We start from the raw sequence: 24,053 nt of genomic DNA, 5'->3' as shown, positions 1-24,053 counted from the left end.
TAGTTTCATCATAGTATGCAAAGTTAGTGAAGAGCCTTAAGGAAGAAGGCAACATTTCATTTTGTATTTTAAAATGATCATTCTGTCCTCTGTAAATGGATAAGAGGAGCACAAAAACAGTACATAAGGGTATCAGGACACTACAATAATAAGAAGAGAAATGAGGATGTCTGGAGAGGTTAGGGGCAGTAGAAATAAATGGCAGTAAGCTTAGGAAGATTCTTGATGCTAGTTTAGAAGATGTTTAAATAAACTAGAACTAATCTAGAGAATAAATAATAAAAGCTATTTATGAAAAATTTTTAATGATACAGGGAAATACTTATTATGTGAGAAATAGCAAGATACAAAATTCTACACATAGTATGGTCACAATTATTCAATTAAGATTTAAGGGGTGCCTGTTAAGAATCTGCCTTCAGCTCAGGTCATGATCCCAGGGTCCTGGGATCGAGCCCCGCATTGGGCTCCCTGCTCCCTCTCATTCTCCTGCTTCTGTTCTCTCTCTTGCTGTCTCTCTCTCTGCCAAAGAAATGAATAAAATGATTTAAAAAAATATTTAAAAAGCAGTATTTATACAAAAAAGTAGTATATAAACATAGCAACAGAAGTTTTTTCTGAGTGATAAAATTATGGCTGGTTTCCTCTGCTTTATTTTTCATTCTCCACCTCCACCAATCAAAAACATTTGAGAAGAAAAACAAGAATATAAGACTATTCAAAACAAAACAAAAAGGTGCTTTATAAAAATGTTTCATAATAAGGAGAAATTGTTTCTTGTATTATTTTCTGTATTATTTCAAAAGATAAAGCTAGTCATACTCCACTATTCCTTCCAACAATGCCTCCCCTAGGCTCCTCTCCCCGATCCCACAATTCTTCACCAACTTTTGGAAATAACATTATCACAAAGAAGTTCAAGTAGAGGTAGAACTATAAAATTTTAGAGCTAAAAGAAAGCACAGAAATCTTGTAGTCCTCTTTTACTGCCCATACATATGTATACTTAATATCTGAATGAGAACTCAAATCATAATCTTTAGCCTCCACAAACCGTCCTACCACACTGTCCCACAAGTTGGAATGTACTTAACCCTTTTTTCCCTTTTCAACCTCGACTAGACTTTCCTTGTAATCCTTATTGATTCACTGCTTGCTTACCCTCGCATTTTAGAGAAAGGATAGGAAAAACGAACAGGAAAATGAAGAAGGAATAGGCAATCAAATTTTAAAGAACCAGTAAGTATCATTCTTACTAGATCAACCTAAAAACACAAGTAACACTTGCTTTTCTTCCTCACTCTACTCTTTGCACTGCAGGTATACTCGGAACCCTCATGTGAGTTCCTGGCCAGAAGTTCAAGATCACTCTGAAATTTAAGGTAACTCCAAAGGTTTAAACAGAACTCATTTGGAGAAAACCAGGCCAAAGATGAATGATCATTCTCTGAAATCTTCTCATTCTTATTTCTTAAGGTCACACACTTATTAATTGCCAGTAGTGTATACCTTTACTCATTCTCTTTAAGAAAAAATTTCTATCTGCTATATCCTAGATAACATTGCTTTTGCTTCCAGGTCTACACTAATGGGCTATAATTACTGTTATTTCCTTAACTAAAAACACACTGAACAAAGTTACATATAAATGTATACTGCAACCAAAAGTTATTAGTAACTCTTACCTTAAACATGGGTCTCACGTGCTCCAAATGTGTTGCACTTGTAAAAGGTGCCTGAACATGGCTCACAGCTTCCATGAGTGCTTTTGCTGTCTTGGCCATCTGTTCCATTTCTAAGTTATACAGAAGCCTTCTTTGTTTTTCACTGGCTACATCTGAAATAACAAACACTATTAGCATTTAAGATATAAAGCATTTTAAATGTCTTTTTTACTATAAAATAATAAATACCACCAATTAATACTAATTAGGTATAGTCTTAAAAAGCCATACACAAAGTTCACATAAGGTGTGATTCCATTTATATAAAATATTCAGAGTAGGTAAATCCATAGAAAAAGAAAGCAGACTGCTGGTAGCCAGAGGCTGGTAAGAGGGAGGGAATGTTAAGTTTAATAGGTACAAGGGTTTTATTTTGGGTGATGAAAATGTTTTGGAACTAGACAGAGGTGGTGGTTGCACAACAATGTAAATGTACTAAATGCCACTGAACCATTCACTTCAAAATGTTTAATTTTATACTACATGAATTATACCTCAAAAATGGGGGGAAAATTCCTGAACTAAGAGTTGGGGATAAGTGGAAAACCTATGAGAAGGAAATAGAGTAGGTATAAATCTGGCACAGTGGAAGAACTAGGGAAACAACCCAAATATGGGATGGGAAAACATGAGGAGACAAGTAAAAGGCAAGGGCATCCTTGGATGACACAGGCTTGAATGATGACTCCCAAGTTAACAAGAAACCAGTGGCCCTAACATTCCGGGATGACATCAATATTTCAGTATACCTACAGCCTTCCCATATCCTGCTTCTCACTGATACTCTACCACCATGGACAAAATAGGCCAGAGAAAGGAGGGTAAGAAGATGTTTTATTATGGGTCTGAAAAAACCGCTAAGTCACAGAATTGGCATCTACTTAGGTGTGAAAATGAAGTCTTAAGCAATATATTTAACAACGTTATAAGCAGAAGAGCTGAAAATAACACAACCAAGCAAACTGCTGATTGGTACTGGACTGCAAAATGAGCCAAAGACACCAGTTCAAGATTTGGCTTTGCCACTTTTTGGGTTTTAGCTGTACAGATTCAATATAAAGTTTTTTACGTTATACTCACCTTACAGATTCTATGATTCTAAGTTTCCTAACCTCTCTGGACTTCAGTTTCCTCATCTATAAAATGAGGGGAGTACCAAAACTCCTTAGAATCATCATCTACATTATTCCAAAAGGTAAGGCCATTTATATTTCACTATTCCTTCTAACATCTCCCTAGTTAGCCCCTGACTCTCATAATTCTCTATCAACTTCTGGAAATACATGTATCACAAAGGCCCTCAACTTCTGGAAATACACATATCACATAGGCCCTTGCTCCTCTCCTGGCAACAGAATTGTGCTACTGCAATCTGTTCTGTGACATAAAGCTTGAGATTTCATTTCCAGGTGGAGTGCTCAGAAAGGCAGGAGTCTTCTTTCCGTATTACATATTCTTGAGCTGCTATATTCTTGAGCCACTACCCTCATCTTATTTTTACAGTCAGATTTTAGTACTAATTTAATCACCACTGCCCACATGTATAGCATGTCTAGAATGGAGCCAAGCCCGCAATTGGCTTCCCATGCTGGTTAGATCTAGGACCTCTATAATGATATAATTTGTGGTGCATCTGAAGGAGTGATTTCCAACTCCATGAGCTCCCTCACAATCTTAACTTTCTCCAAATCCTTGACTCACTCCTACTTCCAGCTTATGTTTATGTATAGCAATAGATGAACAGATAGAATTGTGTTGCTTATAGATGATGAGGAGGCAGAAAAAGACTGAGAGCTGAAGTCAGACTAGCGGGGACCCCAAAGTTGTCTTGCTGATGTCCAACTACATGCTGAGATTTACTACTAAATTGACAAGTATCTATTAAATGCACATGAATCCATGCATATTATACCCTTCTATTTTTACTCAGAAGGTAAAAAAAAAACATAATTAGATCCGCAAACTGTATAATACTTTTCATTAGAATAGTATCTGATTTTCTCTAAACCAAGTGAAAAACTCTTGGGGAACCTTATTTATCCTCCTGAACAATCAGAATTTAATTGATTTGGATACTTACTTTGCTTACTTGATTTTGTAGGGATTGTGAGTTCTTTTGTTTCTTTCATTGATATCTTTTTTCCAGCTATTTCATTATAGATAGCTGATAGGTACTCTTCAGGAAGGTCTTTACTGTCATTGATACCTCTATTCATCTTTATATATTGTTCCTTTGTCATTTTATTTTTGACCTAGAAAGGAAAAACCATTATAATTCTTAAAACTTACTTAAAAATTATTCCTATTTTAAGAATATGTATACTCTTAGGAGAGAATTTATAAATACTTTGAGGACAGAAAGGGGAAAATATTCAACATGTATTAAAACGAAAAACAGTCCTAGAAAATGAAGGCAATATAGAAAAGACCTAGCCTGGCATATGCTAATACACCTTCTCAAATGGGCACACAAGAAACAGGGAAACCAAATAATGAAACTATTTGTTTTTGCCCAAGGTTTAAGAGCTCTAGCCACAGTCTTTAAAAAAGGACCATGACAAATATTAAAAACATATGGTAGTAAAAAGATTCAAATCTAGCGGTGCCTGGGTGGCTCAGAGGGTTAAGCCTCTGTCTTTGGCTCAGGTCATGCTCTCAGGGTCCTGGGATCGAGCCCCGCATTGGGCTCTCTGCTCAGGGGGGAGCCTGTTTCCCCTTCTCTCTCTGCCTGCCTCTCTGCCTGCCTCTCTGCCTGCTTGTGATCTCTCTCTCTCTGTCAAATAAATAAATAAAATCTTTAAAAAAAAATTCAAATCTTAGTTTGGGAAAACATAAATATGTTGTAATGATTTAAAAGCTGATTTTATATAACAGTGGAAGCAAAGTAACAGCTCAATTCATCTAAAATCAGATAACAATCTCCGTGACGGACTCAGCACAGCAAATGAATGTTAGGTGATCCAGGTGAAGTATCTTCTGAACATTCTGTCTTGTTAACAGTACTCTGAACAGGAATGTCCTGCACCATACCTTGATCAGTCTGTGGAATAATAATTTGTAGTTTATAAGATGTAGCCCTGTCACCAAACTTGAGAACTAGCATAGTCAAAATGTTTGTATCTCCAAAAACCCATTCAGGTCTTATGACGTCTCTGAAGATACAGGCATATCTGGGAGAAACTGTTAGGGTCCACACTACCACAATAAAGTGAGTCAAATAAATTTTTTGGCTTCCTAGTATATATAAAAGTTATATTACACTGTACTATAGTCTATTAAGTGTGCAATAGCATTATGTCTAAGAAAACAATGTACATACCTTAATTCGAAAATACTTTATTGCTAAAAAATACTAACCATCATCTGAGCTTTCAACGGGTCATAATCACTGATCACAGATCATCATAACAAATGTAATAGTAATGAAAAAGTTTGATATATTGCGAGAATCACCAAAATGTGAGAGACATGAAATGAGCAAATGCTGTTGGAAAAATGGCGCAGACAGACTCGCTTGATGCAAGGTTGCCACAGACCTTCAATTTGTAAAAAACACAATTATCTGCAAAGTGTCATAAATTAAAGCACAATAAAACGAGGTATGCTGACTATTTATTCAATTATATATATTCCCACCTTCTCCCATTAAAGAATTTAAGGCAACTCTAAAGATAAGACTCCTATTAATTTATACAGTGCACAGAATAATAAGCAAGCCATAACTTTAAAAACTCATCTTTAGTAAGCACTTTTAAAAAATAAATAAATAAATAAATAAAAGAAGGTCATTTCTCCTGGAGTTCTGACAAATAATAAAAAATAATGACTCAGGGACACTAAAATAAAAGACCATACAAGTGCTGCCAATAAGACACTAAAAGAAGATTAACATCACTTGGAGATCTTGACCATGGCATACTGTTTTACCATCATGCCAGAGACAAAAAGAAGTCTTGACAAAAATCTGAAGTAGCAGTACAATACACTTGTGGGTCTGGGTTGGGAAGTGGGCATGGGAGCTTTCAGAAGTGGGAGTAAGGAATACATGAATTTCAGATACCCTAAATAAACATATACGTCTCAAACAGAACAATTCTGGCACAATGGGATTCTGAAAGTCAGATAAAACATAATCTTACTTTTCCTGCTTATCTTTTATGGAACATTCCACTCTTTTATTTTCATGTGCTTATATTTTTTTTAAAAGATTTTATTTATTTGACAGAGAGAGAGATAGCAAGAGAGAGCACAAGACTGGGAGTAGCAGGCAGATGGAGAGGGAAAAGCAGGCTCCCCACTGAGCAAGGAGCCCAACTCAGGGCTTGATCCCAGGACCCTGGGATCATGACCTGAGTTGAAGGCAGGTGCTTAACTGACTGAGCCACCTAGGTGCCCTTCATGTGCTTATATTAAGCTGTGTTTAGTTTCAGTGTTTAAGTCACTTAAAGCCAGTTGTTACTATGATGGAGATTAATACACACACAAAAATTAAATGTTCTAAATATACCTCAAGTTTTTAAAAAAATTCATTGATTCATACAATATATAAAAAGTAGTCTAATTATAAATATTCTAGGTGAAAAAGAAACATAAATGACTTGGTTTAAATATTTTAACTTTGAAAACAAATAAGAATGAAAAGACCTAGTTTTAAGGAATTCCTTTAAAGTTTACCTGTGTTCTTTAAAAATGTCATTTGTTATAGCTCATGTAATCTTGATGTAGTCTTGATGTAGTCAAATCATATGGGGTCATGATTATGGGTTCAGTTGTCTAATTGAACTTTCCTTCATAGCAACTCATAAGCTCTTCACTAACTGCAGGCTGCATATCAGGACATGATGCCAGCCAGCAGGAGTCTAACAGGGAGTGGGGAGACTACAAGTAGTTACCACTGCTAGACCAGGACACCATGCACATGTTCTATGGGCAGAAATAAGTGCCATAAAGAGACACAGAACTGTTCTCAAGTTGTTTCCTAACTGATCTGTGTTCAGAAACTTTTAACAATCTGGGTACTATTAAAGGACATTAAAGGATGTTTCAATATTTCCTCAAAACAAATTTCACCAGGATGTACATATGTATGGGAAGATATGACATAGATGCATATAATGCTGAAAACTCATTTACAGAACCAAATTCTTTAAAAATATAACATTTGGGATGCCTGGGTGGCTCAGTCGGTTAAGCTGTTGCCTTTGGCTCAGGTCATGGTCCCGGGGTCCTGGAATCGAGTCCCACATTGGGCTCCTTGCTCGGCGGGGAGCCTGCTTCTCTCTCCGCTTCTGCCTGCCACTCTGCCTGCTTGTGCACGCTATCTCTCTCTCTCTCTCTCTGACAAATAAATAAAATATTTTTTAAAAATTAAAAAAAATAAAAATACCTTTTTTTTAAAGATTTTTATTTATTTATTTGACAGACGGAGATCACAAGTAGGCAGAGAGGCAGGCGGGGGGGGGGGCGTGGGGGGGGGGGGAAGCAGGATTCCCGCCGAGCGGAGAGCCTGATGCGGGGCTCGATCCCAGGACCGTGGGATCATGACCTGAGCTGAAGGCAGAGGCTTTAACCCACTGAGCCACCCAGGTGCCCCTAAAAATACATTTTAAAAACAAACGGGTGGTAATTGATCTGGACCAAAACACCAGACAGAAAACTCTGATATAAAGGTATTCAAGTAAGTCACTATCTGTAGACCGCCTTATAACACCATGGAAAAAAGTATACTGTGTAATATTAACCTGAAAGGGAGCTGCTTTAATTACACTCCCAGTAATATGCCACGGGAAATTTTTATTTTTATTTGTTTTTTAAAGATTCTACTTATTTCTTTGAGAGAGAGAGAAAATGCATGTGACAAAGCACAAGTGAGCATGAGCAGGGGGAGAGGCGGTGGTGGGGAGTGGAGGGGGTGGGAAGAGGGAAAAGCAGATTTCCCTCTGAGCAGGAAGCCCTATGTGGGGCTGGGATCATGTGGGTCCTGGGATCATGACCTGAGCAGAAGGCAAGAACTTATCTGACTGAGCCACCCAGGCACCCTGCCAAGGGCAATTTTTAAATGATTAAAATAGTAAATAATTTTTTAAGAAATGCCTATATGAAATCAAATAAATCGCTCATAAATGCATAGTTGTTGCAATTAATGCAATGCTTAACAGTAATTCTGCATATAATCCCCATCATACATTTGATATATACTTTCCATATCAACCCTGCCTTAAACATCTCAAAACACACACACAAAAATCCCTATATTGCAAAGTTTAATCTTAATCTTCAAATAAATTTTAATTTTTCCAAACCTCTAAGATTAGTAATAGTTTATTTCCTAAGAATAACAGATATCATTAGATGTTTATCCCTGAGAAATATAAAGAAATTCTTGCAAATAAATGAATTTATAAAGGTAATTTTCCCCTAAAGATATCAAAGTATCGTTCTGAAACAAAGTATAAAATACCTCAAACTTTAAAAATAATTTTTTTGCTAATGGATATCAGAAATCAAGTGACAGTTCCTTAATATTTAAGAAGGAGTTATGAATTTTAAGAGGGAAAAGAATTATCTCAATATCCTAGATATCTAATATTTTAAAATTACTGTTAATGTTTAGGTGTAATGATATTGTGGTTATATTTAAATAGAGTATGAGTCTTTCAGAGATATACACTGAAATAAATACAGATGAAATGATATGACACCTGGGATTTACTTCAAAATGATCTGGGAGACAGAGAGGATATAGAATGAATAAGACTGGCCATAGTTGGTAACTGTGGAAGCTGGGCAATGGGTACAATGAAGGATTCCCATACTAACCACTCTATTGCTTAAGTCTGAAATGTTTAAAAGAAAAAACTAAAGTTTATGTAGTGTTTTTCCATGTTGTAATAAGTATATGCAAAAGAACTAATATGCATATTCTTAAAATTTATCTTAAGCTTTATACAGCTATTAATCATGAGACAAATATAGACTTACTTTACCGGTATCTGAAAGTCTAAATAGAATTATTACCAAAAAACTTTTTTTTTTTTTAAGATTTATTTATTTAGAGGCGCCTGTGTGACTCAGTCAGTTAAGCATCTGCCTTTGGCTCAGGTCATGATCCCAAGGTCTTGGGATTGAGCCCCACAGTTGCCGTGGGGCTCCCTGTTCAACAGGCAGTCCGCTTCTCACTCTGCCTCTCCTCCCTGCTCATGCTCTCATGTTCTCTTATCTCTTTCTCTTGCTCTCCCAAGTAAAGTCTTAAAAAATTTATTTATTTATTTATTTTGAGGTAGAGTGCACCTACATGAGCTGGGGGAAGGGCAGAGGGAGCGACAAAAATCTTAGCAGACTCCCTGCTGAGCGTGGAACCTGACACAAGGCTCCACTTCAGGACCCTGAGATCAGTACCTGAGCAGAAACCACTGCCCCCAGAAACCACATTTGTAAAATGAACACTACACCAAATTAAAAACCCTAATTTGGTGACTGATTTCACTGAATAAGATTAAAATTTCAACTTGTACTTACTGAATTCAAAAGAACTTATTTAATTTGTACTATCTATTATACATTGTACATACCTGTGGACTGTGAAGATCTGTGGTCAGCATGATAATTGAATAAGCCAAAACATAAGCAGTATCTGCACTAGCAAAAAGGGTTTGTCTGGAAAAGTAAGTGTATCATGTTATAAACTTCTTTGTACAGTTGCATTTAAATAAATTATCTCAAACCCCCATAATTTTCTCTTGCAGGATTTATGTTCTAGCTCATATTACAAGTGTTTTTATGGAATTGTCTTATCACTTCTAGATGACAGACAATCTAAATTTTCTGGGTGTATAAGATGATGAATCTTCTGATGCTCCCTACCATAGTGTCTTGGATATAGCTGGCAACCAATAAATACTTGAATTTGCTCTTTCTTACCCTTGGTTGCATTCGAGGTATCTTGCAGCAAATTTTTCCATCAACCGATCGATTTTCTGAGCTTCCCCTGGAAGACGGAATCCTTCCAGAAACATACGGAGGGCTGAAACAAAGTCCTTTCCTGAAAAGTCATGTTGGTCCACAAATGCATACATGACTTCTTTGTTAAATTTATCATTATCTCCCAGGAACTCACCCACTTGAGTCTAAAGAACAAAAGATAAAAATACTGATATCCTGATGAAATGTTACATTTGCCACAAAGACATTTAAAGAATAGAAAAATCTTTAAGATTCACAGTTTTTGACTACATCGTTAACTATTTCAAACATGAAACTAAAAGTTAAACACACGTGTTTATTACAAAAAGATATTGAGTTTAGAAAATTAAAAAGCAAAATTAAGAATACCTAGGTTATTCTTTAATTTTTTCTCACATACTTAGGAGGGCACTTTTAAAGGGGAAACAGTATGTATCATTATTAACTTAAAAAGGAGTTTTACAGAGAAGGTTAGAATTTTTTTAAAAATGGTATTCTTACAGAGTCTAATCTTTCCTCTTGATGTAAGAATTGGGCAATATCTTCAGGTGTAGTGCCAAGCATTCCTTGTTCTTGGAGGTACTGTATTCCTCTCTTTGGTTTCTTATTAAATCTAGATGATGTTAAAGTTAACAGAAACATTAGAAACAGAAAATCATTTGAAAAGAAGACCTTAAACTACAGTAAATTAATTTTCTAATACCACTTAGAAAATAGGTTATTTTATATAATCAATGCATGAATATGCAAAACATCGCATTATGCGAAGTTTTATTTTTCTTTTCTTAGAAGAGTCTGAAGCAAAAAGGCCATCTTCGTCAATGATATGAACCATTTTACTACTTGAGATGTCATGTTGTAGATAGGCTCTGAGTAAGGATATAAATACTATATACCTCATGCTTTTAATATTTATATTCTCCTTAATGCTCAAGTAATCTTGGTTCAATCCATATACACCCACTGATTAAGTCTAAGTGTTCTGCTTCTATATTTTTATTTATTTATTTTTAAATTTTATTTATTTATTTGAGAGAGAAAGAATGAGAGAGAGGAAGCATGAGAAGGAGGAGGGTCAGAGGGAGAAGCAGACTCCCCGGGGAGCAGGGAGCCCAACATGGGACTCGATCCCAGGACTCCAGGATCATGACCTGAGCTGAAGGCAGTCACCCAACCGAGCCACCCAGGCACCCCAGTTTTCTGCTTTTAAAGAAATCTGGTGACTGTTTAAACAACAATCTGACAGCATTATTTCCTTTATTAAAATAATCCCTAGATACCTGAAGTTTTCAAAGTCAAGTCCAAACTGACTAGATCGATAGACAAAATCTTTCTCAATACAGCTCTAGTTTATCTCATCCCCTCTCATCCATCTACTCCCACATATCCTAACAGCAGAAAGCATTTCTGCAGTCTATTTCCTCAGTAAGTCCTTTACTTGCTCCATTCACTGTCGATTTCTCCTTCATGCTTACAGATCCAGTTCAAAGGTCACCTCCTTGTATCCACATCATTTAGTTTCTACTTTTATTACACCACTAATTACTTTGGTCCCTCATCACCTGTCACCTGGGTAACAGTACTTAAATGGTTTCGCCATCTTCTGTTTTGCTCACATTCTAATCCATCCTTCAGGCAACTGGTGAAGAAATCTGTTGCTGCTCCTCCTCTGACTAAAAGCCTTCAATACTAATATGCCAAAGTCAAAAAAACAAGATTAAAAACTTGTTTACATGGAGAATAAGGTTTTCTAGAATCGGGATCCAACTCAATGATCTCATTTCTTCTCCTGTGACTGCCCCACGACCCTGCCTCTGGCATGCTGATCAATAGTCCTCAAATGTTTCTCTTCTCTGTGCTGCTGCACATGTCATTTTCTTTGTCTAAAATGTCCTTACCTGTCCTGTCCTAATGATTCTTGTCGAGTCCTAATTCATACCATAAATCAAACATCTTAACATGTTTTTAATTTTAATTTTAAAATCAAACATTTTTCACTGAGATAGGCACAATCTCTGCTCTCTAGAAGCTCTCTCCCTAATAAAACAAACTTGATTTTTTAAAAATTATAAAATTAGGGGCACCTGGGTGGCTCAGTGGGTTAGGCCGCTGCCTTCGGCTCGGGTCATGATCTCAGGGTCCTGGGATCGAGCCCCGCGTCGGGCTCTTTGCTCAGCGGGGAGCCTGCTTCTCTCTCTCTGCCTGCCTCTCTGCCTACTTGTGATCTGTCTGTCAAGTAAATAAATAAAATCTTTAAAAATTTAAAAAAAATTATAAAATTAAAAATGCAGTAACTAATGTATTGAAAAGGTAAGATAGCACAGAAAAGGAAGTAACAAACAGAGATGGTTGTGATATTATTTCCTGAGGAAGGTGACTGTGAAACTGAGCTTTGAACAAGGACTATGTATTTCATAAAAAGAAGAAAAACATCTCAAAGAGGAAGGGGGTCATTCTAACACATGGGAGCATAAAACAGCATGACATTATAACAAACAGCTCTACGTTGTTGGAAGGAAGAAGTGAGCTAAAGAAGTGGCAGGTGATGAAGCTTAGAGTCCAGCAGACCTATATCATGAAGGGTACTATATATCCTATTATAAGAAGCCATGACTTTATTCTTTAAAAGCAAAATGGGGGGGGGGTAGAAACAGAAACACAGATCTCTCATTCAAGAGAGATCATTCTAATTAAGTGTAAGAAAGACTACAGAATAAGTAAGATCAAAGAAAGGTAGGCCAATTAAAAGATTACATGAGTCAAGGCAAGAAATGGTGTTGGTTTGACTTGCAAGAACAACTGTGGGAGATGGAGAAAAGAGATACATAGCACAGATATTTAGGAGGTACATTCAACAGGATTTACTGACAGATTAGGTACAAGGGGAAAAAAAAATCTAAGTAACTCCCAGGATTCTAGCTTATAAATTTGGTAGCAAGCTGGGGTCACTAGCCTAAGTAAGAAATACAGAAACAAGTTTTCTATTTGTCTTTTGTTTTTGGTAAGAGTATTAGAAGTTGATTATGGAGACAATGGAAACTGATAAATTTTTATGTTATGGACACACTGAGTTTGAGAACCTAAGCAATACCCAACAGAGATGTCCAACGCGCAATTAGAGACATGCGTCTAGACTTCAGTAGAGGTATTTATGCTTAAAGGAACACTTGAGAGTGGTGACATGTTAGCACATACACAGTAGCTGAAGCCCTGAAAAAGAACATGATCATCTAGGAGAAATTACAAAGAACTCTGGAAATGCTAAGCTGTATGCAGGAGATAAACAGCCCATAAGAAGACTGAGATGGCATGGTCAGAATGGTAGGAAGAACAAGACAGAGTGGTGCTACAGTCACGAAAGAGTGTAATGAGAGCGTAACAACATGAAAGCATTCTCACTAAAGTATGAAGCAGAGATCAAGTCCAAGGGCAGAAAGGCTGACTACAGACTAAGAAGACCTCCACTATGAAGTCCTGTGATGACTCCAACGCAGTCCCAAGTACTTCAAATAGAGTTATCGTATCCTGACAGCACTCTGTATGTGATTATGGACAATACATGGTATTATTTTGGAAAACCATTTTTGCCCATATTTAGGCTGTAATCTCAAATACAAGAACCAATGCTTTCATTGTTCTTGGCACACAGACCCAAACACCAAATATATGTTTGCTGAGTAACATTTGCTGAGAATTTCAATATGAATATCTGATTACACATACTAGACCTTGAGTCCCTCAGAAGCCATGGCTGTTTCATTCGTCAAGTTTTCCTAGGACCCCGCATAATGTCAGGAACAGATGGGACTTTGATAAATATTGACTGAAAAACTGGAATGAATGATTAATGGCTATTTCCTGAGGCAATTTTGTGAGATTTTATAATTTTGTGACAATAAACATGTATACATTTTGTCTTTTTTTTTTTTTTTACATTAACAATAAAAAAATGGAACTTGAACATTCACCAAAAGGTACTGTTGAAGAGTCAGGAAGAAATGCTTTATAGAAGTAGCAAACTAATATACAAGGGAATTTTTTTTTTTTTTTAATTTATCTGACAGAGAGATCACAAGTAGGCAGAGAGGCAGGCAGAGTGAGAGGGGGGAAGCAGGCTCACCGCTGAGCAGAGAGCCCGATGTGGGGCTCGATCCCAGGACCCCGGGATCATGACCTGAGCCGAAGGCAGAGGCCTTAACCCACTGAGCCACCCAGGCACCCCAATATACAAGGGAATTTTTAACAGTTTATAGTAGCTAGATTCACAGAGAAATGTCAGCAACTTCATTTTTTCTTCCAGCTTCTCTTTGAAAGACATGGGTTATTAGAGGAATGAAAGCAGCATGGTACTATTTGGATAGAAGACAGTCCAGGAGCAGGCTGATGCCATTTGGCTTAGTGGGAAAACTTTTTAAGATCTGGGTCTGGTAGAGTAGTCAGGTTGGAAAAGGAGGTCATTACCTTACCAACATATAAAATTGAAATTGGTAACAATGGATCAATAACAAGAGTAGCACATTTGTAATCCAACAGGAGAAAATATAAAACCTAGCTAGCTATTAAAAATTTCATACTGTAAATTTTTTGACTTCTCATCTGCTTAGGAAATACAGTGGGGGATTTTATAACTGAGCTATCAAATGAACAATGCAAAACTACTGAGATGATATTCACCAACAGCATGTAAGGTATGCTGCAAAATTAATTTAATGTGCATTATAAACTTCTCTTGGGCTAGACTGCAATAAATGAGGAGAGCTGAATAAGAAGCCATTAGAAGTCTTGGATACAGGAGACCTCTGCCCAATTTACTCATTGAAAGGTGATAATGAGAAGGGAACAGAAATATTCCAAAGATGTAGAGAAACCCAGGGCAAGGATGATACAGTACTAGCAGAAGAATATTCAGTAACATTTCTGTCTAAAACTGGACACTCACAAATCTATTCCTTGTTCTATTATCTCTTTTTGTTGTTTTAGGACTTCAAATTGTTCTGGATTATCAGTGCCAGACATCTGCGTACTGTAGCTGCCTATTCCTGATGATGATGTTGACTCCAGGGAATTCAAACTTCCATATCTGTTTATTGTCTCAGGGTGTTTGATTTCACTTGTCTCTTGCTCTAATGGTTTTTCTTGACCTGTAAGTAGAAAGACTGATACAGTAAATTAATCTCTCAAATATGTAAAAGGTTTAAAAAAACCTGTCAAGGCAAGATATTTCAATGTTTCTTAGATAACTATGCAATACCTGGAAAATAATGAGTGCTATCACAGATAATATACTCTGATATTAAAACACACTGGAATTAGAATGTGTACAATGTGCACTATACAAAGTTCTTTTTGCAGTTGCAGGGCTAAGTAGCCCCTGGGTTTCTGCTCTCAGTTCATGCCTCATGAAAAATAATTTCCCCTCAAAAGACTCTTGACTGATGGAATACTAGGGTAGCCCAGTAGCTATGAGCTTTTCTCCTAGTAAGGGTAAATGTCAAACATAGGTGAACAATTCAATCTTAAAAATCTTGGCTTGTATAAGTTTTCTTCTATAATTATCTTTTTACAAAGCTGTATAAATATGCTGCCCTTTAACATATTATTCAAGTATTTCTAGGAAGATTTAGAAGAAAAAAGTCTGGATAACTAAGTTGGAAATTCCTAATTTTAAAACTAATTATTTAACTCATACATAATGCTTTCTTTATCAGCTAAATGAATAAAGAGGTCACAAAACTGGCCTAAAGCCAACTGGAACTATCCTCTTCAAAATACCATTCACTTGAAATGACAAAGAATTAAAACTCAAAATATCACCTTACCAAGAGTTGTCTGAGAGTTGGGATTCACATACTGATCCTTACTCCATTCAACCATACACTTCAAAATTGACACTAAACATTCTAAACCTTTTTTCCTCAGGCTCAATTCCTACAAAATAATTCATAAAAAGAATAAAAACAAAAAGTTCTTTTAAGAAAACACATAGCTCTTCCTTGACCAAGTTTAAATTTGAAAATGCTTTTAAAGTTCTTACCTGAACATTACTCATACCAAGTTCTTGACTGCCCCGTCCTTGAGCAATTTTTGATAGATCATTTACTAGTCTTTCAAATATATTCGCTGCATTTAAATCACAGTCATAGTTTACATAAATATCCACTACACTCTGAGCATCTGTAACAATATAATATATTACTTAAAAAAAAAAAGGCATCAAGTAAGTAAGTATATTTTGGCCTTTTAAATAGCTTTCTTTTTTTTTTTTTTTTAAGATTTTATTTATTTGTCAGAGAGAGAGAAAGAGAGAGAGAACAAGCAGAGGGGACGGCATATGGAGAGGGAGAAGCAGGCTCCCCACTGAGCAATGAGCCAGATATAGGACTGAATCCCAGGACCCTGAGATCATGACCTGAAACTAAGGCAGACGCTTTACTGGGGAGCCACCCAGGCATCCCTTAAATATCTCTTAATAAGGAAAGATAATAAGGATAATTTCAAATACCTGCACAGATCCTTGTTAATGTCTGAATAACCATCCATTTGTGGTCAAATGAGCTGGTAGAAGTTTCCAAAATGTATAGGAAAATTTCTTTAAAGAACACCTGTGATTAGGGAAAAACCTCTGTTTAAAATATTATTTGTAATGCATATATGTGATCATTTTTTAAATATCCCAAAGCTGTACAGCAGAGATTAGGACCCAGGCTCCTCTGGAGTTCAACTCCTTTTGAGTTCCATCTCTGAAACATCAGTACTAAGCTAACTTGGGTGTGTAATTTAAACTGAGCCCTCATAGTAGGAGTACTGAACTTCCCATTGTTTTGTTTGCTATCACACAGCCACTACACAGGAAATCTGCAAAGTCCTCTGGTAAGAATTTCATGAACATATTTACAAAACCAATGTAATTCATACTTCACTTTTTAAACCCCCAAAGATTATAAATTTATTCATCAGTTATGTTTTCCTGATGTTATAACAGGTGCCTAATTTTCCTAAATTTAAATGTATCGAGTGCGCTAATCCACACAATAAGAAAACCATTTTTTTAAAGACTTTATTTACTTATTTGATAGAGAGAGACACAGCAAGAGAGGGAACAAAAGCATGGGGAGTGAGAGAGGGAGAAGCAGGTTTCCCCGAGGAGCAGGGATCCCAATGTGGGGTTTGATCCCAGGACCCTGGGATCATGACCTAAGCTGAAGGCAGACACTTAACTAATGAGCCACCCAGGTGCCCCCAATAAAAATACCCTCTCTTACACTATGGTATTTTTACAATTACTCACATAGTGGAAATCTCTACTATCTGAAAACAACAAGCTATTTCTTACTATTCTTTACACCAAATGATGTCAAATAAGGAGTTAACCCAATTAAGTAAATTACAACTTAAAAGCTAAGAAAGAATTTCTACATTCAAATTTATTTTGGAAAAGTGACTGATTTAAGAAGGGATGACTCAAAAAGAAAACCAAAAGCCACACATTAAAATTTAGGGAGCTTATATGCTCCAGAAATGCATACTGATAACAGGAGATGACTAATGTCTTTCTCCCTCCTAATTGGGTGAGGTACCTTGAAATGTGCTTTTCTTTCACAAAATCCAACAAATTTCTATTACTTTCTTAATGTCAGCAGCATTTTCCACAAGAGCATAACTTTTTAAAAGGTAGGGACCAGGTCTTTCTGGCTAAGCACTGTATCCACAGTGCACAGCATACAGCAGCTGTTCAATAAATATTTAGGATCACATTTCCTAAACACTGCCCCAAGGCACCCCTGCAGCCAACTCAGACATGCATGACAATATCTGAGGGAAAATTCAGAAGAAATATACATACATCTGTTGAATACCTCACAAGACTGCTCAGTTTCAACATTAGATCATATCACATTCCTTTCAGTGACATTATTTTCACAAACCTGAGTTTTAGTGATTGCTATGATAAGGGGCAGGGACTGCATTAAAGTCAATGAGGACTAAGAAATAACGGCAGCAGTGTCCAAGTGGATTCCAAGGTCTGAGGAGTTGGGCAGTGTCCAACAGGCACGTACATGTCAGTAGTCAAGTAACTGTGACTACTTAAGAATGAAATAAAAACATCATTTTAAAAAATTTATCTGTATTATTTTTCTTCAAATGGAGACTACATTGTTAAGACAAATATTTGTTAAGCTGTTTAGACCTAACTACTTCATAAATGGAACTGTTGGGTACTTCTTTTAGCACAAGTACACTGTGAAAAGATTAGAAACTGTAAAGGTACCATGAATCAAGAAAGTTTGCCTCCTTGCTGTGAAAGCAAGGGGCAGTGGACATGACACGTGCTGAGGCCAGAGAGCATGGGTAGCTGCAGTGCTCCCTGCCCCTTGACTGAGGCTGGTGAGCACAAGCGCCTGTGGCATTCTCTTGCACCCAACCTAAACTCAGCAAACACAAAGATGAGGCACTCTGCCACAGCACTGCCGAAATCCACGGGCACTGCCTTTTTGAAGTCTGAGGGCAGCAAGGGTGCCCCTTCCCCCATATTCTCCAGCTGCCTTACTACAGCCAGTGAGTGTGTGCAATCCACAGAGGAGATATCACTTGATTGCCTGACGCTGGTGGCCAAGAGAGCTGGCATTCAGAGCAACATGGGACAGTAACAATCAGAAAGACTGCTCTTGGCATGCCACCATCCATAGGGCATTGCACAGACAGCAAACTGAGACACAACAGGTCTTCCTGTAAAAAAAAAAACTCTATTTACTTAGCCTGGAAGCTTCAGCCTGAGAACAGGCTTCATGTCTCCTTCACCTCTAAAGGTGAAAAAGGTGCTCCCAGGGACTGTAAACAGGAAGAAGCCATGTTTTGCGCCTCCCCTGGCCTTGCTACAATTTGACCAGGCTTCCAACAAAGGAGCTTATGCACTTCCCTGGGGTCAGGATTTTTGTCACTGTCACACAAGGGACATCTCCAGATCACCTAATCTGGAGAATAGGACTGTATATATCTGCATATTTAAAAGTAGCTGCCTGAGGGAGTGGCTTCCAAATAGCCTGAAACTAGGTGCTAAATGAGATTCCTTCCCAGGGATCACTGACAGGACAAGGCACATCCTCAACAACAGATGTGTATCAAGAATAAATGAGGGGTCTGGATAATCACAAAGGTTCCAGGGACAGCCAAGAGCCAGGGCAAGTTTGAGTGAGATGGATCATCACCTGCACAAGGCCACTTGCTGAAAACAGAGAGTTTCACCCAATACACAGAAACAGAGAGTCAAGCAAAATGAAGAAAACAGAGAAATAGATTTCAAACAAAAAGCAAGACAGAACCCCAGAAAAAGATCTCAATGATATGCAGATAAGTGATCAAATGATAAAGAATTCAAAGTAATGGTCATAAGGATGCTCACAGAATGTGGTACAGGAATGGATGAGAACTTTAAGAAAGACAGAAAATGAAATAGCAAACAAGTCAAAGAGCTAAGGAACACAGTTAACTGAACTGAAAAATACACTTGTGGGATTCAGCAGAGACTGAACCAAACAGGTAAGGACCAGTGATCTACCAATCAGGGCAGTAGTCCCAAAAGGAGAAGAGTGAGAAAAGGGGGCAGAAGACTTATCTGAAGATTTAATGGCTAGAAATTTCCCTGAGGGAAAGAAACAGACATCTAGGTCCAGAAAGCCCAAAGAGTTAACAAATGAGATGAATTCAGAGAGGTCCACACCAAACACATTATAATCAAAATGTCAAAAGTTAAAGATAGAGAAAAATCTTAAAGCAGCAAGAGAAAAAGAACTAGCTGTGTATAAGGAAAAACCTGTATCAAGAGAGATCTGAGCAGAAACTGTGTGGCCAGAAGGGAGTGACATGAGATATTCAAAGTGGTGAAAGGAAAAAAAAACTTCCAACCGACACTCTAACAAGCAAGGTTATCATTCAGATTTCAAGGAAGGACAGAGTTTTCCAGACAAGCAAAACCAAAGGAGTTCATTATAATTAAACTGTCTTTATAAGTAATATTAACAAGACTTCTTTCAGCTGAAAAGAAATGATACTAATAAACAAGAAAACATACAATAGTAAAAATCTCACTAGAAAAGGCACATTATAGTACAGGTAGTAAATGAATCACTTCTAAAGCTACGAATAAAGTAAAAAAAAAACAAAAGTAGTAAAACTACAATAATTTAGTTAAGGGTTACATAAAATAAAGTAAAAAGCAACATCAAAAACATAAAATGGGGGGAGTAAAAATGCATTTTAGGAGTGTGTTCAAATTTAAGTTGTGATCAACTTAAAATAAACTGATATATACACAGGGGGATAAATCTCAACCTCACCATATACACAAACCAAAAACTTGTAGTAAATATACAAAACAAAATGAGAAAGGAATCTAACCATAATGCTAAAAAAAAAAAAAAGTCATCAAACCACAATGCAAGAGAAAAAGAGAAAGGAATAGGTCAGGAAAAAAATTAACAAACTGGCAGTTAAGTATTTACCTATCAATAATTACTTCAAATGTAAATGGAATGCCCCAATCAAAAGATATATATAATGGCTGAATGAATGAAAAAGCAAGACACATCTATATTATTTCCTACATGAGACTCATTTCAGGCGTAAGAACACATACAGACTTGAAAGTGAAAGAATGGAAAAAATATTCCATGCAAAGGGAAGTGAAAAGAAAGCTATAATCATATCGGACAAAAAAGACTAAAACAAAGACAGTAATAAAAGATAAAGAGGGGCAGTAAAAAATGATAAAGGGATCAGTCCAGCAAGAAGACAGAATACTTATATATGCGCCATACATAGAAGCACTGAAATATATAAGGCAAATACTAACAGACCTAAAGGGAGAAACTGACAGCAGTACAGTAAGAAATTTCAATCCTCCACTTATATGAATGGATAAATCATCCAGACAGAGTATCAGTAAAGAAACCCTGGTCTTAAATAACCCATTAAACCAGATGGATTTAATAGATGCACAGGTAACCCTTGAAAAACATGGGTTTGAACTAAGCAGTCCAACTTATATGTGGATTTTTTTTCTTCAAGTTTTTTTTTTTTTTTTTTTTTTTAAATTCCAGTTAGCTAACATACAGTGTAAAATTAGTTTCAGGTGAAGAATTTAGTGATCCCTCTCTTACCTACAACACCCAGTGCTCATCACTACTAGTGACCTCCTTCACCCATCACACATTTAACCCATCCCCTTCCAGTAACCCTCAGTTTGGTCTCTATAGTTTGTTCCTGGTTTGCCTCTCTTTCTCTCTTTTCTTTCCCATATATTCATCTATTTTGTTTCTTAAATTCCACATATGAGCGAAATCATATGGTATTTGTCTTTCTCTGACTTACGTTGCTTAGTATAATACTCTCTAGCCCCATCTTATGTGGATTTCTTTTGATAAATACAGTACAGCACTGTAAAGATATTTTCTCTTATGATTTTCTTAATGTTTTTTCTCTAGCTTACTTTATTGTAACACAGTATATCATACATACAATATACAAAATATATGTTGATCGACTGTTATCAGTAAAGGCTTCCAGTCAATAGCAGGCTATTAGTAGTTAAGTTCTGGAAGAGTCAGATAGTTAACATGAATTTACAACTATGCAGGAGGTCAGTGTCTTGAACCCTGTATCATTTAAATGTTAACAGCATGCAGAACCCCAAAACAGAATGTACATCCTTCTTAAATGCACATGGAACACTCTCCAGGACGGATCAATCACATTTTAGACCACAAGACAAGTCTCAATAAATTCAAGAAGACTGAAATCATATCAAACACCTTTTTCAAACACAATGGTTTAAAATTAGAATTTACAAGAAGAAAAACTGAAAAACTACAAATAAGTGGAGACTAAACAACACATTACTGAACAACTGAGTCATAGGAGAAATAAAAAACTACCTTGAAATGAATGAAAACAAATACAACATACCAAAATCTGTAGGATGCTGCAAAAGTGGTCCTGAGAGGGGAATCATTGCAATACAAGCCTACTTCAAGAAACAAGAGAAATCTCAAATGAACAACTTACTTTCCACCTAAAGGAATTGAAAAAAAAAATACATGGAACCTAAACTTAGGAAGGAAATAATAAAGATCAGAGTGGAAATAAATGAAAGAGAGACTAAAAAGACAATAGAAAAGATCAAAAAACAAAGAGCAGATTCTCTGGAAAGAGTGTACAATGTGTGTACATTAACAAACCCTCAGGCTGCCTCACCAAGAAAAAAGAGACAGGGCTCAAACAAAATCAGAAATGAAATAGGAGATTACAGCTGATTTCACAGATATAAAAAGGATGACAAAAGACTACTATGAACAATTATATACCAACAAATGAAACAACCTATTAGAAATGGATGAATTCCTAGAAACATACAATCTTCCAAGAATGAATCAGGAAGAAAGAGAAAATCTGAATAGACCAAGGAGATTCAATGGTCTGGTAAGGAGATTCAATCAGTAATCAGTCTCTTCAATCATTGGTATTGGGCAAACTGGACAGCTATACATGAAATGAAACTGAACCACTATATCTTATACCACATACAAACATTAATTCAAAATGGATTAAAGACTTGTAAGACCTTTAACCCTAAAACTCCTAGGAAAAAATATAGGTGGTAAATTTGTTGATATCCGTCTTAGTGATGTCCATTTGGATCCGATTCCAAAGGCAAGGGAAACAAAATCATTAGTAAACAAATGAGTCTACATCAAACTGAACAGCTTCTGCACAGCAAAGGAAACCATTAATGAAATGAAAAGGCAATCTACTAAATACAAGACATCTGCAAATCATATAGTTAATAAAGATTAATATCTAAAATATATAAAGAATGTACACAACTCAATAGCAAAACAAAACAAAACAAAAAATCGATTAAAAAATAGGCAGAGGGGCGCCTGGGTGGCTCAGTGGGTTAAAGCCTCTGCCTTCGGCTCCGGTCGTGATCCCGGGGTCCTGGGATCGAGCCCCATATCGGGCTCTCTGCTAAGCAGGGAGCCTGCTTTCTCCTCTCTCTCTCTGCCTGTCTCTCTGCCTACTTGTGATCTCTATCTGTCAAATAAATAAATAAATAAAATCTTAAAAAAAAAAATAGGCAGAGGATTTTTTTCCAAGGGAGACAAATACAGATGGACAACAGGTAGATGAAAAGTTGCTCAAAATCACTATTCATCAAGGAAATGCAAATCAAAGCCACAATGAGGGATCACCTTACACTTGTCAGGATGGCTATTACCAAAAAGATAAGAAATAACAAGTGCTGATGAGGATGTAGAGAAAAGGGAACTCTTGTGCACCATTGGGGGGGATATAAACTGATACAGCCACTATGAAAAACAGTATGGAGTTTCCTCAAAAAAATTAAAAATAGAGTTACTATATAATCCAGCAGTCCCACTAATGGGTATCTATACAATGAAATGAAAACACTAATTTGAAGAGCTACATGATGCCTATGTTTACTGTAGCATTATTTACAATAGACAATATATGGAAACAGCCTCAGTGTCTATGAATGGATCAAGAAGATATGATATATATGTACAACAGAACACTACTCAGCCACAGAAAAGAATTCAAATCTTGTCATCTGCAACAACATGGATGAAACTTGCAAGTATTATGCTAAGTGTAAAGGCAGAAAAAGACAAATACTGCCATGATTTCACTTACATTTGGAGTCTTAAAAACAAAAAAGAAACAAAGCTCCGACTCACAGAGAACAGGCTGGTGGCTGACAAAGGGGTGAGGATGTGGAGGTTCTAAATGGGTGCAGGGGATTAAGAGATATAAACTCCCAGTTATGAAATAAGTCATGGGATGTAATACACAGCATGGGGAATATAGCTAATAATCTTGTATTAACTTTGTGAGATAGCAGATGGTAACTAGATTTATTGCACTGATCATCCTGTAATGTACACAAATGTTGAATCCTTACATTGTACACCTGACATTAATATAATACTGTATATCAGTTATGCTAAACAAATAAGAAAGTTTAGAACTCTCCAAATTGTGGACTAAGTAAAACTCTTAGATTTGGAGAAAGAGGAAAATAAAAACTTTAGCTACTTTGAGTTATCAAATTGTACTAGTAAGCAACAGCCTACAATTGTAATTTAAGACATCATGCCCATCAACAGGGGCTCTAAAAAAAACCCCAAACTTTTAAAGATTTATAGAGCACCTAAAATGTAATATGTGTAGAATAAGAGTATCAAAGATACTTTGTCTGCAAATATTTTCTTGGAAAGTTGTGCATTAACAACTTTCTGATGCAGACAATGTAAGTTAATGTCTATGGAAAAATAATATTATCGAAACTCT

The 24,053-nt window shown here is 36.5% G+C and overlaps 1 protein-coding gene across 1 annotated transcript in view; it reads right to left on the bottom strand.

The window, feature by feature from the left end:
- The window catches only part of ARFGEF1 (ARF guanine nucleotide exchange factor 1), a 147,385-nt gene that overhangs the window by 40,975 nt on the left and 82,357 nt on the right, over window positions 1-24,053 (bottom strand). The window contains exons 11-19 of the mRNA XM_080801137.1: window positions 16,189-16,288; window positions 15,721-15,860; window positions 15,506-15,614; window positions 14,626-14,827; window positions 10,188-10,299; window positions 9,645-9,850; window positions 9,296-9,380; window positions 3,805-3,976; window positions 1,686-1,837 (exon numbers count right to left, since the gene is read on the bottom strand). Of these exons, the coding sequence (XP_080657263.1) occupies window positions 1,686-1,837; window positions 3,805-3,976; window positions 9,296-9,380; window positions 9,645-9,850; window positions 10,188-10,299; window positions 14,626-14,827; window positions 15,506-15,614; window positions 15,721-15,860; window positions 16,189-16,288 (1,278 nt within the window). The remainder of the gene's footprint in view (window positions 1-1,685; window positions 1,838-3,804; window positions 3,977-9,295; window positions 9,381-9,644; window positions 9,851-10,187; window positions 10,300-14,625; window positions 14,828-15,505; window positions 15,615-15,720; window positions 15,861-16,188; window positions 16,289-24,053) is intronic.

This window comes from Martes martes, assembly GCF_963455335.1.
Source record: "Martes martes genome assembly, chromosome: 4".
Lineage (NCBI taxonomy): Eukaryota > Metazoa > Chordata > Mammalia > Carnivora > Mustelidae > Martes > Martes martes.
Note: the sequence above shows the minus strand (reverse complement) of the source record. Positions and strands in the feature narration are given on the sequence as shown.